At 42.0% G+C, this 19939-nt stretch overlaps 2 protein-coding genes across 2 annotated transcripts; one reads left to right on the top strand and one right to left on the bottom strand.

The window, feature by feature from the left end:
- The first annotated feature begins 2050 nt into the window (after positions 1-2050).
- On the top strand, positions 2051-8148 carry bnip1a (BCL2 interacting protein 1a). Its single transcript, XM_062525144.1, has 6 exons — positions 2051-2136; positions 2801-2893; positions 3031-3122; positions 3640-3744; positions 4260-4378; positions 6660-8148. Exons 1-6 carry the CDS (start codon positions 2053-2055, stop codon positions 6854-6856), a joined length of 690 nt encoding a protein of 229 aa, XP_062381128.1. The 5' UTR covers positions 2051-2052; the 3' UTR covers positions 6857-8148.
- A 2671-nt stretch (positions 8149-10819) lies between these two features.
- nkx2.5 (NK2 homeobox 5) lies at positions 10820-12604 on the bottom strand. The gene is made up of 2 exons (XM_062524766.1): positions 12129-12604; positions 10820-11693 (listed from the first exon to the last, which is right to left on the bottom strand). The coding sequence occupies exons 1-2, from the start codon at positions 12463-12465 to the stop codon at positions 11083-11085; spliced, it is 948 nt and encodes a 315-aa protein (XP_062380750.1). The 5' UTR covers positions 12466-12604; the 3' UTR covers positions 10820-11082.
- Positions 12605-19939: the final 7335 nt, after the last annotated feature.

Here is a 19939-nt window from a genome sequence, read left to right as displayed (position 1 = left end):
AAAAAAAAAAGAAACTGGTCTTGTATAGTTGAGTTTAGTGCGAGCACCTAGTGTTTTCTGCTCATGCCCTTAGGAACTCTGTAGATTTCATCATCTACAGTGCATAATACCATTGAAATAATCAGGGAATCAAGAGAAACCTTTGCAAACAAGGGACAGAGCTCTTCAGAGCTCTTTAACACTGTAAAGCACCATGAGACATACTGTTTTGGCACTTTGTGAGTGACATTACATTGAAAACTGAATTGAAATTGAGTTGAAAGCTGAAAAGCAATATTGGGTGGGTGTGGTCTTTTGGACCTCAGCACTGCATTAAAATCTGTGTTTCTCTGATGTTGTAAAGAAAATCATTATATTGGCTCAGGAAAACTTCAGATAATCATAGTCTATGAGCACAGTTTGATAGTCAATTCACAAATGTTGGTGTAAACTTTATCATGATGCAGAAGAAGGAATTGTATTTAGACATGATACAGAAATGCGACCATCTTATCTGGGCCTGATCTCATTTAAGATGGAAAAGGTAAAGTGAATGGCCCTGTGGTTAGACCAACCAACATTTGTACATATATTTGGATGTCATGGACTCCTCTGGGCTAAAGAGGACAGGGACTATCCAACAATCCAATTTATCCAACTAATAAGTTAGTGCAGTTCAAAACCCAGCACTGGTGTAGCGATCCATTGGTGACATGGTCATCTGGCAAGGCACACTCAATTCTAAATGATGTGCACAGGTTTTGATGTACTGCCATCTAGACAATACCTTTTTCAGGGAAGACCTTTAAAATTTCAGGAAAACAATGGCTAAATGAGTTCTGCACATATTTACTGTAAATGTATGATGTATGATAATAATAATAATAAAAAGTGTTATTATGAATATAATATAATGTGTAATATATGGACTATAATAGGTGCTAAAGTCCAGCCCATATCAAATTGGGTCCATCATGGAAGGGGAAAAAATTATTAAGATGATTAAGACCCCAAACTATTGAGCTGAAATCCTATAGCAAGAATGGGACAACATTTAGTTCTCAAAATTCAAGCAACTGGTCTCCTCAATTCCTTAACATTTTCAGAATGTTGTTAAATGAAGAGGTGAAGCAGAACAGTGGCTAAATGTGGGTTTATGAGATTAGCAGATTATCATTTGCTTTTATTTTCATTTTACACAGCTTCCCACATTTGTCTGAATATGGGTTGTAGACAGTTGAAACATTTCTAGTGGCATAGGCTGCTTATGTGGCCATATTGGCTATGCTTTTGTGTTCTGCGTTCTAGATGATGAAGACCAGGAAGAGGCCCAGCATTTGGCTGCACCAATTCTACTGAGGAAAAGGAAGTCCTTCGTCACCATTTGTCTGCAGTCTCATTTGCCAGAGATACAGCCTCACGTAGCACAGACACGTGACTAATAAATTGACATGTCACACAGTAACGTGCAGTTTGCCTGTAGCCTACTCTTATTGGGACTGGTGGGAGAACTCCTAGGCTACTGTATAGGTCTGACCTTGATGTGGGACGCAAACCAGACAGCATTTCCCCAACTTTGAGAACAATGACATTTATCAACATACCTTTGGAAGCTTTTTAGCTCTTTCTGTGTGTGTGTGTGTGTGTGTGTGTGTGTGTGTGTGTGTGTGTGTGTGTGTGTGTGTGTGTGTGTGTGTGTGTGTGTGTGTGAGAATAACATTCCCCTATTTGTTTCATTACTAGCCAAGGGAAACATAAAACAAAAAAGATGAGATAGGTCATCCGCATCATCTGCGCAATATTGCCAGCAGAGCGCGCTTCAGAGTCGTGTAAAAGCCCAGTCCGGCTTTGATTTAGGGCAGGAGATGTCTGAAATTCGCAAAATTAACTCACAAACACCCACACACGTTGATTTGGACCGGTTTTGAAAATACACTTAAACTAGTGGATGTTCAAATAGCCCATATTTTCCTTATAGACTACAGTCAGTCAGACATGGGCCAGAAGAAAACACGTTTTGCGTATGGTTGTCACTAAACTCTCCTCTCGACTTGCCGTAGTTAGTTGGCAACAATGGCGGCCGCCACAGATGTCCACGTAAGAGTATGTGAGCAAGAAATAATCAAATATGATTTGGAAATTAAAGCTCTTATTCAGGTAAGACATCATGAGCGGTTAATATAGGCAGCACTTCTTGCAATATATATTAGCGCATGCATTGGAGGTGGTTGAATGGGTTTAGTTCAAGGTTTTGCTATAAGGACTAGGCTTGTAAATTAGATGCATTGCAGTTTGTGTAGCCAAATTTAAAGGATGATATGCTGTGAAACTTCACAACAATGAGGATCTGACAGTCGTAGACATCTCCGTTCAAAGAAACGGGGAGCGTCTGAAGTTAATTCCCAAATTGCAGTCTGACGTTAGGCTGTTGTTCCATCAAACCGACTGACTGAAGTGAGCTTGAATGTGACGTGACGTAGCCTAAACTGCATGTCAAGCAGGCCTACAACAGGAAAATTCAATTGGTATAACAGGCAGTAGGCTACACTTTTTCACATCGCTATTTTATTGTACGTTGATTGCCGTTTGCACGTCCGTTTTAGGCAATAAGGTGGCATAACATTTCTCTGTAGGCTGTGAAGTGCATTTGGACTTGCTCCGCCCATTAGCACTGCAGCATACGGGAGTATTAAGACACTTTTTCGTGCATCTTACTGTGCCAGCAGTCGTCATTGGATAGCTCTAATTCCTCTTGCCCATTGCCTCATCGTTTTGCGCATCTGTGTTATTGTGTTAAAAGCTACAATGTTCTCTGTGTTAGGATGTTGCTCAGTGCAGTGGACCGCAGAGTACTCTAACCGAGCTCAACTACAAAGTGAAGGAAAAATTCAGCCATCTCCGCCAGAGGATACAGGTCAGCTGGTGCTCACTGTGGAATTATAACAGGCCTGTTTGCTACCTCAGTATTTGGAGATCGACTGCATGATGGTTTGATATATCCATTAAAGGCGTCTACTCTGGTTCTGCTGTTTTTTTGTTGTTGTCCTAAAGGATCTGGAGCAAATGGGTAAAGAACAAGACAAAGATTCAGACAAGCAGTCCATGCTGAAACAAGTTGAAGGCCATCGCAAGCAGATGTTAAGGTTCGTTTTTCATGGATGCCCCTGTTTTCTTTCAAGGGATATATACTTGCATCCCTTGTATAGCATTTACTCATAGTTATTGTAGTAATAACACTATGCATTTGTTTTCAATGTGCCTCATTCACAACCCATTAAAAGCAACATGTTCTCTCAGCTCCACTAGATTGAAATAAAGTAGAGCTGCCTTGTGTAACCTCAGCACAGAATTCTGAGATATGACAGAGCATTGCAAAGTAACAGTCTGTGGCATTGATGCAGATCTTGTATATAGCCTAGTGAAAAATGCATTATATTATGTATTTAGAAATTATTTTTCGCAGAATTTTTCATTGACTGATTGGCAAATGTGCCATATTCTCAGCAGTTTTGCACATCTTAGAACCTAGCAATAGGATTGTTTCCTGAAAAAAAGCAGGTAATGTAACACAAAGTTTTATAGCAATGGAAAGTCAGACTTATTTTTTTAATTATTATTGTTTTTCTGTTTGTTTTTCTGTTTGTTTGTTTGTTTTTTAAGTAACCAGACAGCATGGAGAAAGGCTAACCTGAACTGCAAGATGTCAATTGACAGTTTGGAGAAAGAGGAGCTGCTTCATGGCGGAGACTCGTCACTGAGACAGAGGTGATCTCCGGCTGTAATGGGATCGCACTCACAAATCACTGTCAAAACCCATATTTCCACACAAAAGTCTATTCTTATTATCAGTTCACACATTAAATATCACTGGCCTTATGAATCTCCAGTCTGAATGTGCATCTAGATATTTTTTCTAATTGCTCGTAAAAAAATACCAGTGAACATATTTTTATGTCTGTCTATACATTATCTCATCACTGTACACAATGTACACAAGTACATGTAAACAGTTTTACATCTTCTACACCAATTACTTCTCTTTGAATCCTGGGGTCTCCTTCACATTTGAAAAACATATTAATAACACTTTCTCTAAATAACTGAGAAAAAATAACCGTGTCTGTACCAGGAGCCTCATGTCTGGAGTGCTCACATGTCCATTGAGTGCAAGATTAGAATACAACATTTTATTTTCATTACATTTTAGTTATGAATACAACATTTTGTTTATTTGTTGACATTTATGAGGAGTCTGACCAGCGTTGTGTCCTTTGCATCAGGAAAATGACCAAAGAGAGTTTGGCCCAGACGTCCAGTGACATCACCGAGAGCCTGATGAGCATCAGCCGCATGATGGCCCAGCAGGTGACGCAGAGCGAGGAGACCATCACAACGCTGGGTAAGACACACACACACACACACACACACACACACACACACATGCGCAAACTCACATATTATGTGCGCTGCCTGACTCTCTCTCTCTCTTTCACACACACACACACACACACACACACACACACACACACACACACACACACACACATGCTAACATATACATAGTATGTACGCTGCCTGACTCTCTTTCTCTTTCACACACACACACATGCGCACACACACACGTACGCTGCCTGACTCTCTTTCTTACACACACACACACACGCGCGCGCACACACACACACACATATACATATGTACGCTGCCTAACTCTGTCTGTTTCTCTCTCTCTCTCTCTCTCTCACACACACACACACACACATACATATGTACGCTGCCTGACTCTCTTTCTTTTACACACACACACACACACACACACACACACACACACGTACGCTGCCTGACTGTCTCTCTTTCTTACACACACACAAACACACATACACACTCATGCACACACATTACATATTAAAAAAACTGTTTTTAGTTCCACATTATATTAGCAAATGTGCACAGATTTCCCCAAAGCATACATGCTCAAAGTATGCGCAGCAAGTCGGCAGAGTTATTTCAGTGTTACAGTTCTGTGTTTGCCTGAACAACGTGTTTACGTTGTGTGTGACTAAACAAGATCTGCGTTGTTTACAAAGCATGTCAACAGACTGTGATGCATGCTACTGACAATGGGCACTGAAAATTCCCTTACTCTCATAAAAACCTGTTGCAAAGTATTTTATAATCTACAGTGACTTTACAGCTGCGATGTCTGTTTTTGTTTTGTTTAAAACATAGCAACAGAATGTCAGCAAACAATCAGTTTGACTTAATGGTAGAAGCGCCTATGTTCTCTTTTGCCTGGATATTCTCTAAAGTTAGCATGCAAACCACCCAGTGCTGGGTCATATCTCTTGTAATCATTATTTTTCCCTCATGGAGCGTTGTACTAATTACAATACAAGCAATACAATGCAAATAGAATGGCAGCAATGAAATACAATTACAATACAAGCAATGCAGTACAAATAGAATGTCAGCAATGCATTACAAATACAATGTAGATGATGCAATGCAAGCCATGAATGCAAGAGTGATGTCACAAAACAACCCAAATCCTACAAAATTCTGCACATCCCTTAGTAATAACTCTTCTGTGTAATACAAAATTGATGCAAATGAGCTTCCACAAGTCAACGTAAATTGGTTATTTCTGTTCTGTAGAAATGTTTTTGTAGACATATGGGATGTGGATATGGTAGCATGTGATTCTGTGGGGAAAATATACTTTTAAAAACACATCTTTAAACTATCACTATAAAGCATACACCAGAAGAATCCCCATGCAAATTGCACGTGGGTTATTTTAGTGATTTGGTGTTTATTGAATAAGGTTAACATTTAAACACAACCACTTCACAGCACTTGCAAAAAACAAATAGCAGATCCGTGGAAAGGAGGGAAAAAAAAAACATTCTCAAGGCGAACACTGGATTTTTAGAAGTTGTGTGAGCAAATATCTAAAATGGCACTCAAGTCGCTCACTCAAAACAGTCTAGCCCATTAGTCACCTAGGTGGAGGTGGACTAATGTTCGGTCACTCTCCTTACATGTATGGACAGCAGATTACATCAACCTCTGATGCTTGTTTTGTTGAAGCATTAATAATCCCCTCCTTCAACGCCCTGCCCCTGAGATCTTTATTCATAGATCTGTGATGGCACATGACAGGCTCAAGTAGGGAAATTTCGACCACATTATTCACCCACCCAGCGGTGTGGGGGTGTAGCGAGGCCAGCCTTTTGGGAGGAAAGCTTCTATTGGGACGGTTGTCTTGGTTTTTATCTTGGCGGTGCATGGTGAAATAGTCAAGAGTATCTGGAATTTGTGTCAGTGATAACGATGTTGCCGAGGTGCATGCCTTCGTGTTGTGCTGTTGTGCCAAGAGCAGTTATACAAAACAGACAAAGACATTGATGTGCACAAACACAGGTTTATACGTATGTAAACACACACACACACATATGCAGGAACAATGCACTCGCGCGCACACACACACACACACACTCACACACACACACGCAGGAACAATGCACTCACGCACACACACACACACACACACACACATATGCAGAAACACTGCACTCGCGGGCGCACACACACACACACACACACACACACACGCACACACACGTGAACACAACAAGTGTTCTGGGCAGCGTGGAGATTGACTGCCTTTCCCCCTCCTCCAGCCACCTCGTCCAGAACGGTCCAGGAGACCAACGAGGAGTTCAAAGCCATGACCGGGACCATTCAGCTGGGCCGCAAGCTCATCACCAAGTACAACCGGCGCGAGCTCACCGACAAGCTGCTCATCTTCCTGGCGCTCGCTCTCTTCCTGGCCACCGTCCTCTACATCCTCAAGAAAAGACTCTTCCCTTTCCTGTGAGCAGGGTGCCTTTCCAAGAGACACTACACACACACACACACACACACACACACACACAGACACAGACACACACACAAACACACACACACACAAACACACACACACACAGACACACAGACACACAGACACACACACACACAGACACACACACACACACACACACACACACACACACACACACACACACACACACACACACACACACACACACACACACACACACACACACACAGACACACACACACAAAACAAAAACAAAAAAACATTCTACTCTAACTGAACTTTAATCTGACTGCTTCCTAAACTGCAATCGCGTGGACGCATCGTGGAGGAAAATGACAACTGCACTTTACCACTTGGCGCCTCTCTCTCTCACTCTCTCCACGGTTTCCCTCTTTGGCGAGGATGGAAGGGAGATATTTCAGTGACTGTGATGCATATTTCAGTGACCCGCTAACTACAACAACCCCTGCAGAATCCATCAAGAACTGACCTCACGTAACTCTGAATTTCCTCCTCCGGCACATTATGGGATGGTCTTATCTGTCGATTAAGTAGATAATTATACACCAGTAATGTTTACTTTTTGCTCTCGCTTCAACAGGTTTCTTTCACATGTCAACATCTTATACATTTAAACAATTAGTTATCCTTATCCTAACAAATCACTGTAAATGTTGAATAACACAGAAGGCAGCAAGATTGATTTACAACATATGGTTTGCTTGTACTGTCTTGTCCTTCAGAGTAGTAACACCATATTGTGTTGTAAATTCGGTTTTGTCTGTGCTTAAATGTACTGTAGTTGGGACTACACAAAAACAACTGAAGATACAACTAAGATTTTCTTTTGTCATGTATATGTGTAATTATTGAGCTAGCATAAATTATGTTGGATGTCAGTGTGGTATATTCATTGTTTGGTCCCCCCCCCCCATTTAGTCCATAGATGGATCTCAGGCATGATAATTGTATTGTGTGGTAAATTGTACACACACCCATGGCATTACAGTCCAGATCAGGGTCAGGCCAGACCAGGGCCAGGGCTGTTTCCATTGACCGGTCTCGTCGGCCCGTGCTCTCACCTGGTCTTGGCACAGCTGTGCACTCCTGGAGTCATTTAAAAGGAGAGCTGGAGTTGAACTCAAGAGACCATGATGGCATTGGCAACAGATAGTCATGCTGGACTCTTGCCTGGACTTGGCAGAATGAGATGGTAAAGAGTAAAAAAAATCTTTGTGACTTGAAATTAATGGATTCTTGTAGACCAAATAAACACCCCATCCAGTGTCTGCCATTATTTATCTACGTGTTCTGAAGGTTGGTTGTAGTTTTTATTTATTAAAAACTTAAATACTTGTATTAAGTATTTCAGAGCCATTCTGACCTAGTATGGTGTCTTCGTAATTTGAGGCGGTCAGAATTGCGGGCGGCTTTGCTAGCCTTCCCTGGTGTGCGTTGCCCATTCTGTGTGCTGTCACAATAACACCTACTGTCTGTCAGCCGCGTTTGTTGAGTTAAACTCTCTGCGCTGCCAGTGATTCTGCGTGGCATTAACTTGGCAGAGGCCTGCGCCCGAGCAGCCCCCCCGCTCCAGCAGAGCCGCCTGTGCCCATGAGCGGGGAGAAGCCCAGTATCAGTGAGGTGCGGGGAGGTGGGGGTGGGGGTGGGGGGAGTGGGGGGAGTGGGGGGGGGGAGAAAAGCTCCGAAAAGCCAGAGGGCCTATCGCACAGTTTGGGTGATAGAGCGCCATGCGTCCCTGTCTTTCCTCTGATAAGACCCGGAAAAGCAGATTATTGCACCCCAGCACCCCCCGAACTCACTCCCTCTCTCCCGCCCTCTTTCTCCACCCCCCCCCACCTCCACCCCTCGTCTTTCTTTCCACCGGCGGCAGAGGACGAGGGAAGCTGGTTATTTTGGGAGCAGCGTGGTCGCGCTATCTGACTTGTTCTTTTCAGCACCTCGAGGGAAAAAAAGGAGGCAGGCCAAACACCGGAGCTCCTGTGACCTTTCTCTCAACCCCTAATATTGGCCCAGCATTTTCGATTTTGAATATCGTTGTGTGTCGCTGGGCCTTGGGGAGATTGACCCCCCCCTCCCCCCCCCCCCCCCCAGGTCCCCTGATTGGGCCCCAGCACTTGCAGCACCTTCAGCACTAGGGCACCATTGAGAAGAAGCAGGATGTTTACTGTTATGTGTGGAGAGTCTAAAGAGATGCCCAAGCACCATATCCTACTCAGTTAAAGTGGCAGCAATTGTGTTCTGCTACTACAGGTTCAAGAACTCTCAACCAGCACACATATACCAACCACGCACCCCGACCTAGTGTTCAGCAAAATGTTCATTGTTCAGTTGTGGAGCCTCGTAGCCTAGTAGTAATAGTCCAGTCTGCATAATGGAATAGTCGGATCTTGTTTATAAATGTTTCTCAGAGATGCCTTTCAGTGGATGGGGTATTTTAGGTTGACTGGGATGAGAGAAAGCAGTGTAGCCTCGTTTCTGCTTTTGAAGGATTTAGATTTTGAGATTATGATCTTGGCTTGAGGCTGCATTAGTGTGTGTATGTGTGTGTGAGAGTGTGTGTGTGTGTGTGTTTTGGTTGAGATCTTTTGCATTTGAGAGAACCCATCTTCTGGCGACATAAAGGAAAGCTGCTGTCATCTGGAGATGAATGGTTGGCTGTCCACGCCAGAGAGACGCTTCGTCTGCCCGAGGTCACCTCGCTTCACTTTGACAAGCTGTCAAATCAACTTCGCCGAACGAGCTAAACATTTTAAAAGTCATGGGTCACCTGGGCGTCTTTTCTATATATTTTAAGGGAGCGATAACACGTTTTATTTGTCACTGTTGTATAGTTGTGTCGCCGACTTTGTAGCTTTTACGAGTTAAATAACCGAGTCAGCTACTAGGCCTACAACACATGTCTCGTTTGTGTATTTTTGTTTGACAGACTATTGTAAAATTGTTAAAAAAAATTAAACTCAGTTTTGTCTTTCGGTTTAGCAGATGAATGAAACACCGTAATAGCCACTTGAACGATTTAACCTGACACTAAACATACGCAACCTAGACAGGGATTGTGTTAAATCTTTTTGACACGAGCCAATGTATAAATCCAAAGCACTTGTCTAACATGACCGATTTAACTAAATAACACCTACTTGACTTTGATTTAGGGGGAATGAATTAACTCAATAGGCTAAACCGCACCAGGCTTGTTCATGTTGGATCCAGTCTTCCAGTCTAGTATATTAACTAGATTATTTGTTAGATTATATTATTATTATTACTAATACTTGTGTCATTGTTGATGTTATTATTATTATTTTTATTATTAACACATATTTTCATATATTTTCTTTTCCGAAAACAACTCGCCCATGCTGTCGGGTTGAAATTGCAAAACCAAATTGCTACAATTTTCCCTACATACTTAATGTTGCAGTAAAACATAAACTTTGTTCTGTTCTACTTAAATATACACATTATGTTAGGCTATTCATGTCATGCTGCATTATAGCACATAATTATCTTTGCATAGAAAAAATTCAATCTGATGTGCTGAATTCCTTGTAAAGACTCCCAATATTTAACGGCAGTCCGTTTTATCTAGCATGCCTGCTTTCTTTTCTTTTTGCAGTCTAATGTGTATATATTTGATGATTTACAGGCAACCATTTTTGTTGATTTTAGGTAGTTAAGTAGTAGTATCTACATACTCTCAATATATATATATATATATATGCATATATATATATAATATATATATATATATATATATATGCATGCTTATATTCAACTATTTTCAAACTTATGTTTACATTTCGGTTTGGCACAGCAACTGTAAACTTTTTTTTTTTGTAAGTCTGAAAGTCATTAGCTTTTACTCTCTTTACACATTCTCACACACATGCTAAAAACGCGCACTGAAAACAAAATCGAAACGCAAATGCACTCTGTCTATAATCCTATATTTGTGATTTTAATAAGACCCCCCCTCAAAGCCATCTCCAACCAATTACAGAAAGCGGAAATGGACATTATCACTATCTTTCATAAACAAAAATCATCCAACACACACTTGAGATAACACTGGACTTTTTTTCTGACTCAAAATGGATATATATGAAGAATAGACTGCTGTCACAAAAAGGGCATGCGTAAAAATGTCATTTCGTGGCCGAAAATGGCCTCGCATCTCAGGTGATCTCGACCCCGTGTACGTCTCACCACGCCCGGATACCATGTAGAGATGATACGCCACTGTTGGACTGAAATGTGTTCTGGACGTTGTTGAGATCCCCTACTCCGAAATTCATGTAGTTGCTGTTGGTGGATGAGGGCTGAAGTGAAGGCATGGCACTTGCAGCGGGGTAGTTGCATGTATAGTTTGTGTTGCACCCGGAGCTCGGGTAGTTACTGAAAGTCGGATAAGTGTTGTAGGTGAAATGGTTAATGCCCACGTTATATGAAGTGCTATACGTTGATGCGTCCCCCAGACATGGCTTCCCATCCCTGACCAGGACTGGTACAGAGATGCGCCTCGGTGGAGGAATTCCCACCATCTCCAGCGTTTGGTCCTGGCGTTGTCTTTTGCATTTATAGCGGCGGTTCTGAAACCAAATCTTCACCTGAGTTGAGGTGAGCTTCAGCACGTTGGCCAGGTGATCTCGCTCGGGTGCAGACAAGTATTTTTGCTGCTTGAAGCGCCGTTCCAGCTCGTACACTTGCGCTTGTGAGAACAGGACCCGTGGTTTTCGCCTTTTTCTCTGTTTGGGTCGGTCTGAGTCTTCGGGTTTAACTTCTTCCCCTTGTTCATCTTGTGAAGGGTATAAATCTAATGGAGAACATTATCCCAGAAAAAAAACAATGAGATACAACTTCAGTGCAGTGTTAACAACCATACAAGCCCAATGTGTTCTTTTTAGACTACAAATGTGGATATATTTGGGCCATCTTATACGGGCCACTTTGAGGCCTATGCGTGATATTTAGCAACAGTTAGCAAGTGTTATACATTTTACAAATATACAGGAATATCTCCAACATCACTATTTACTATGTATTATTTGTTGACATAATTTATGAACATTTTTAGCATACGCTTTTTTTCATTTGATGAAAGTGACGCATGTTTTGTGGAATATCTGTCTGCGTCTCTGTGTCATCCAACACTGCTTATGGATTCGGGATGCCCTGATTATTTTATTTATATGAGTAAATTAATTTATTCATACAAGTCATTTCATGCATTTTCAGTAAAATATGTCACCTTTTCGCTCTTTTTCTTCAAACCCCTCGTCCGTCTTCCCCTCTTTGACAATATCCATTTCTAAGAAATTCTTCCCATAAAAGGCAGCGGCGAAGTTCAGCGAGGTGTTCTTGTGGGCTTTGGCGTCATTGTCGTCTTCGCTGAAGAGAGAAACTCCGGCTGGCATCTCGAGGAAAGGCTCCTGTTTGAATTTAGCCAGCATGCAGGATGAGGTCGGGAGGGCTGTGTCCAGCCTGGGCGACATATCCAGGGACACCATATCCTCGTTCTGTTCCAAGTTCAGTATGTCTTTCACCGAGAAGGGAGTTGAAGTCATTTGGTTTGAAAACATAGCCATGCAGCACTTCAACTTCAACTGCAATGCCAGAGCCAGCAATCTATAAAAAAAAAAAAAGTTAAAAAGCACCACTTGGGAAAGAAGCCCTCTTTTGTTTTGTCGAGAGGGTCTTGAGAGCAGTGGGCATCTTCCCGGTCAACTCTTGATTGTAACTCTTTGGGTTGTTAGAATAGTGTGTTGGTGTTCACTGGTGGTGAGAGGAGGGGCTGGGATAGGGGAAAAAAACGCTGCCCATCATTGGCTACTCAAGTTCCGGTGACGCCAAAAAGTGGCGCAGACGGTAACCTTACATGTCTATGCATGCAGGAAAGAGCGCCAGGACCTAGCTTTAAATTCCGTGTGATGGCAACTGCTCGGAACTTTCTCGAACTTCTTAATTGCCATTTAGAGTGTCTTTAGGTTATGATAAAAAAAAATGGCTTTGGCTTTGGCAGCAGTTAATTTAATATTTTTTACAGGGTGACCTTTGGCACATTAAAAAATAGACAGAGGTGGTCTGTTTAATGTTAGCCTACAGTTTATATAAAGATTGAATAAGATAACAGGATAGTAATTATAAAACATCTAGCTATGCCTGTGTATAGGTGACATCAAGAGATATTTGGATTGGGTCCACATTTCACAAGTCAGACAGAATTCCACTAGGAACATAAATTGGACGGTTGGTAGCCATCACACTATATTAAAAAGTATTGAGCTTTGAAATGATCTCTAATTCCATTTTTTCATTGTTCCACTTAAACAATCTGGCAGGCCTAGTTTTAATGGATATAGTGTGCCCTCTGGTTGTGTGTGTGTGTGTGTGTGTGTGTGTGTGTGTGTGTGTGTGTGTGTGTGTGTGTGTGTGTGTGTGTGTGTGTGTGTGTGTGTGTGTGTGTGTGTGTGTGTGTGTGGTTGTTGGGGTGGGTTTTAATTATTTAATCCTTGGGGGGAAACTCTGCAGACACGGGGATGAGATCTTCATCAGGACGCAACAGGTTGGCGCTATGGTGGAACCCGAAACCTGCAGTAACGCACTCAACTGTCTGTCCCCGACAGATCCTGGAGCCGCAGGTTGACTTATCAAGACGTGATAACAGATGACAACAAACAAGCACCCACCCACCCACGCCGAACTGCCGGGGAGCATGTTTGGCACTTCTTTCGAAAATAGACCCGTGCAAATGGTTTAGAGAGTTGCTCCCCAAAGCGTTGTCCTGCAAAGGTGAACGTGTATCATAAAGGGCAATTCGTAAGAATTATTCAACTCCAAAATAGCAAGTTTGTGTCATATACTCTATCAAATATCTGATATTATTTCAGTCAATGCAAAAACGTTCTCTGTGTCTATTATCCGTCTGATTTTGTTCAGAGCTATTTATAGGTCTTCTTGATGGTTCAGCATATCATTCTTGTTCAAATAAATCAATTTGGTTTATACAATGATCATGTTCACTGCCCCTGTTGTAGGCCAACGGAAGGCTACCTTCGAGGGGTGTAAATGAGCAGGAAGAACTCTAAGCTGCTGTTACTCATCGGGGATGCTTGTGCAGACGGTTTCAGGAGACAGACACTATTATCGCTTGTTTTATCTCTAACGTTTAGTGCTGCAGCGGAGTAAATGGTCTCCTTGTCTCCGTCCCGGAGTTTTGTGTTTATAGTTTTAAAGAATATTTGCACGCCTCGGCGCGGGCAAGGCCTCCGCTGATGAATGAACGTAAGCACTCCTGAGGAAGAGACAGTCAACACTGTCGTGTCTATCGCAGCAATAATTGGTGAAATAAAGTAAACGCGGGGCACAGCTTATGGAAACTGCTTTTTATCAAGATGATTTATGGACCTTTCTACGCTTCCATTGAGCTTGTGTCACGAGCTATCATTGGTGGTGACCCATCAGTAGCCCACAATTAACGTTGGCATTTGTTTTAAACGACAACATTACAGTGATAGGCTTACTTTGCCTGTTAGAATAGCCTACCATAAATCGTTTGCAATACCTCAGTATTAAAGTATTAAAGGTAGGCCTAGGCTATGGGCTGTTTCATAATGGACAGGAGCATTGTCAATAGCAACGAGTTCTTTGGAATATACCATATGCAGAGGATTTCTTTGGTGCGGTAGGCCATATTACAAAAATCATTTTCAAATGAGGATGTTAGTTTCTAATGACTTGACATGGCGTGGGCCGTTTAAACTCCTTCCCCGAGCGTCTTTCAGCAGCATGCTCCCGAGTCAGATAAAGAGACAGATACCGGTTCTTAAAAACTTCCTGTAGGACGACCTGTTGATAATATTGCCAGGCGGAGGGGTGAAATGGGTCGAGGTATGTTATCTAAATGAGTCAGTGTCCATTCCTGTTGCCGTTTCGGAGAGTAAAATGGACGCCTAGCGTATTAGTCGGGGCTGGCGTCTTTCCGCTATTCAATACCTGTCAATCAAGCAGCCTAATACCTCTTCCATGGTGCTTGACGCCTACCTAATGGCTGCTAATTACGCTCTAGAGATATATAACAAGTCACGTTAAGATAGCAAAGATCATTTAGATTATGGTTGCCTTCTGCGCTTGACTTGTTGGCTTCTGTTTAAATTTACCCGTTAAGTCAGCTCGAGTGATGGGACTGATTTATGGCCGATATCAACTAGTGCTTTTGGACATGTTACAGATGATTTGTCAGTCATTAACCATCCCATATTCGTTGTATTGCTGATGACATCAAGACCGAAATAATCTAAACTAGATAGGCTACTCAATGCCAGGGTCACCATATGCTGTATTGGCTAAAATTCGGAAACAACTTGGAATTCCGTTTGATGTTTGTCAGTGTGGAGAATTAGTAATAACCGGCGCAATTCATATTGCATATGGGTCTTATTTTTTTTTGTAAAACAATGTCATGTCAATTGAAAGATTTCCCCTCTCTCACCTTCACAGGCTTCTGTCAACAGAGGCCTATAGGGCCGGTTTTGGTATTCGGATTAAGGTTAGTTTCACACGAAAAAGTTTTTTTTTTTTTTTTTTTTAATGGAGATTTTCATTTTTAGGTTTAAGACCAGGCTTACAAAAACAGCCCTCAATTAAGCTGTTTAATCTAAAAAATAAAGTAAATACATATCTGTATTAATTGAAATTAACAAATAATTTGTAGCCTACATTATGTAGGCCTGTGTCTCTTCATTGTTTTATCCAAAGAAATGCATTGACATGGACTCTGAAAATAGCTCCCTATACTATCTACAAAAGGGAAAAATTAGTAAAGTTTGTCACTGAATCTCAATCTGTGCCAGAATGCATAGCCTTCTGGATAGGACTTCCTGAGCAATTAAGTATTTTCCGTTAACTCAAAATGATTTACCCTGCCCAGTCTGAAACACTGAGGGAGGAATGACACATAGATACTGTTTATGATATAATAAATAGGATACAAATGAAAAATGAAAAAGATAACAAAAATGAAAATGAGCAGCCTCCACATTGGAGTATTATTATGGAAGTTTTGTTAATTTACAGTAAGTCTTTGAATTATTTTATTACAAATGGAATTGAATTCACAGTGATTTGAACAGATGTGAAGTCATATCTTACTTTTGTTGGAAAGTTTTGAGGAGATCAAGTTGAACTCAACCCAAATTGGATGCAATTGTACAAGAAAAGGGTAAACTAAGAAAAAAAGGTACACGTTAGAGTGTTTGGGGTTCTGAAACAAATTGTGTTTTTTTGCTTCTTGGCCACAAGCTGGTGACCCTGCAGATATAACGGCATAAGATTTAATCTTCTGAACATCACGCAACAGCGGCAGCCTTTTGCCTCAGTAGACAGTAATCTCAGCCCAAGGCTGGCTGGCTGGCTGGCTGGCTGGCTGGCCGACCGGATGGCGATGCATCTGCTCAGCATGTCAGAGCTCCAGCAGCGCCCCAACTGTGCCACGATGATGTCCAGAAGAGGTGAAGGCTGCTGGTGCTTTTATGCCACACCTGTCTGACCCGTACAGCAGAGTTCACTCGGTCCCCCCAGCATCAATTAGGGAGCAGTTTTAGAAATCCAAGGACATGTTTTACACACATATGCACGTACGCACATGCAAATACACACACACACACACACACACACACACACACACACACACGCGCACACAAGCACGCACACACACACACACATGTGAATGCATGCACGCACTGACACACACAATGGTGTACATTACATATCATTCACACACACATTGTTTTAAAAAAAAAAGGTACGGATTAAGTTTTGCTAGTATATTTTTGGCATGGCCAGTGAATCGTTAGCTCACACAGAGATTGCAGCTGTCCCCTCTTTTATAAATGTAATCATCAGACCTACTTAATGTGCTTGCATTCAGTCATGCCATTGGTGCCATACAGCTATATTATCAAGTCCTGTAGTGCGTGTGTAGTCATATGTGTATGTCTCTAATATCATCCATAGTAATCAGGTTGTTTTTATGTGTCGATGATGCCCATATTGATGCCCATCATATCACCCACACAGTAACTACCCAAATAAAGGGGCTTCTTGTTTTTTTTTCTCTGTCGGTGCTGATATTTTGTCTGTGCTTCCATCTTGTGGCCACAAATGTAATCGCAACTTTAGCTTTTCAATCAAAGAGGAAGCCCTAAAATTTTCCATGTGATTACAAGTTAGTAGTTGTGGAAAAGCTTGCTAGGATCTCATGAGATACATAAATAACTATAAATATCTCTAACTATAGATACCAACCGTCCCACACTTTAATGAAAGGAATACGTTCTAGATTTTACTGCTGATGTTTTGTCCAGAGAAGCTGTGAAAATGGCCACAGTTGCATCTCTCGGTGGGGGGGTGGGGGGGGGGGGTGGTCGGGGGGTACAGCAGACGTTGAGACTGTGCAGTCCATCATCACTTCATTTGTCTTCCACCCCCTCTTTAGCGGACAATGGTTTCTCATCGTCGGCTTGTGTTTGCAGACGTTGGCGTGGGATCAGACAGCCCATCACTGTACTCCGGGTTAGCGTGATTGCCCCCTGTGGGACGTCTAACGCCGCCACTCGATCAGGACATGTGCAATGGGGGGGTGGGGGTGGGGTGGGTTGGGGTGTTTTGGTTTTGTCTAGCGCCTCCGCATTCTGCTGATGTCTGGGTTCCTGGACTGGCCATTCTGACCTCGGTCAATTAAATGTGGGCACTGGAATCATCAAGTATAACCAGTGTATAATTATATCATATTTCACGTGGGGGGAAAACCTCAATGCCTAAAGACATGCCATAAACTGAATTAAACCTCTACGTTATGTCACCAGCTTCAAAAATGGTGAGACTGCGGAGAGGTTATGAATGAGACACACAAATAGATAAATTGTGGAATCGTACTTGTACGTTAATGAGAGTGTGGTCAGATTTTTAATCCCTCTCTTCTCACAGAGAGGGTATTTAAAGAAGAGAAGGACACTATGTAGAGTGATGTGGTGTGGCCTTGTCCCTGGCCCTTGGTGACTTAAACGCAAGTGGGCCTACAGATACTTTTGATCTGAGTCTGGCGGTACACTGGAGATGGATCGAGGCTATATTCAGCTTGATTTTTAACACTGTGGTTAACAGGCTTTTATGTCGCTGTCTAAAACAGGAACAGAGCGAAGACACGGTCTCATCTGTGGTTGGGTCATTTGGACAGAGACTGATTTAGTTTAATTTGTGGTTGACTGAGGTCCAGTGTGTCCATTTAAAATGGTTTTGTTTTGGATTCTTTAATATCAACTTCAATTTTAAGACACAGAAACCACTGGAGCTGGCAGAGCAAATTTCATATTTGATGATGTTTCAGGAGCCAGAGTTCCATTCCATTTCGGTATATTTCATAACCCTCAAGTCATAAGCATCCAAGTAAGTAGTCCAAATATGGTATAAGCAGGAAATAATTCCTCCTCATTTGTTTCAGGTTTGAGCATTTCCCAAGTGCCGCGATAGAGGGCGACAAGGTGCTACATCTGGACAGAGGATCGAGAACTGTTTTAGTTAACGTATACAATGCATTCTCTCTCTCTCTCTCTCTCGCGCTCTCCCTCCCTGTCTCTCTCTCTATCTATCTATCTATCTATCTATCTATCTATATCTATTTACAACCCCATTTCCAAGAAGGTTGGGATGCTGTGTAAAATGCAAATCATCAAATCTCTTGTGCCCATATTTTGTTGCAAAAAGGACTCAGGCAACATATCAAATGTTGAAACTCACAAATTGAACTATTTCCTGAAAAGTATAGGCTCATTTTGAATTTGATGTTAGCAACATGTCTAAAATGAGTTGGGACGGGGCAACAAAAGGCTGGAAAATGTGTCTAATACTAATGAAAACACAAGGAGGAACATTCCAAAACTAATTGGGGAAACTGGCACCATGACTGGGTATACAAAGAGCATCCTAGAGAGGTGAAGATGCAGAGGTACTCTTCACTCTGAGTGAAAATAATGTAACAATAAGAATAACACCTCTCAATGTGAAATTGCAAAGAATTTGTGGATTTCATCTGTGTTGTCATTGAAACATTCAGAGAATCCAGAGAAGTCTTCGTCAGTAATCAAGGGACAGGACTGAAAAACAATATTCGATGCCCGTGATATTTGGGACTTGGCAAATGACTCTGTATTGAAAAACAGATCATTCTCTGAAGGCATCCCATCATTGAAAACAACAACTTGGTATTAGCATGCTGCTCAAGAGCCAGCATTGATGATGGTGCTGGGTATTGGTGCCATGATGGCATTAGGGCGGCGTGCACATCTGGTAAGAAAATCATTGTATTGGCTCAGTAAAACGTCTGTTAACCATTGTCCATGAACACAGTTTGAAACTCCATCTACAAATGCTAGTCAAAACTCCACCATGCAAAGAGGAAACCGTATTTAGACAACCCAGAAATGCCATCGTCTTATCTGGGACCGAGCTCATTTGAGGTGGACTGAGGTACAGTGGTAAACCGTTCTGTGGTTAGACCAGTCAAAAATGTGAAATTCTTTTTGAAAATCATGGACTATGCATCCTTCAGGCTCGACTTGTGCACTAACAACAACTTATTATTAGTGCACAGCTCAGAGGCCAGCATCTATGATGGTACAGGGATGCATTGGTGCCTATACGGAACAGGCATCTTGCACATATGGAAAGTGTATGCTGTATGGTACACAACTAGCTATGAGCAACATATGCTGAGATCCAGGCAACATCCTTTTTAGTGAAGGCCTTGAGTAGTTCAGGAAAACAAGGTGAAACTGCGTTCTGCACATATTTTAACAGCATGGCTCCAAGGTTGCAGAGTCCAGGTGCTAAAATGGCCTGCCCGCAGTCCAGACCTGTCACATTGGGTGCATCATGGAACGGAAAACATGATTAAGAAGAGAACCCTAGATTGTTGAGCAGCTTAAACCCTTTATTGGGCTATAATGGGACAACATTTCCCTCTCAAAACTCCAGCAACCGGTCTGCTCAGTTACCAGATGAGAC

This window comes from Sardina pilchardus, chromosome 21 (genome assembly GCF_963854185.1).
Source record: "Sardina pilchardus chromosome 21, fSarPil1.1, whole genome shotgun sequence".
Classification (NCBI taxonomy): domain Eukaryota; kingdom Metazoa; phylum Chordata; class Actinopteri; order Clupeiformes; family Clupeidae; genus Sardina; species Sardina pilchardus.
Note: the sequence above shows the minus strand (reverse complement) of the source record. Positions and strands in the feature narration are given on the sequence as shown.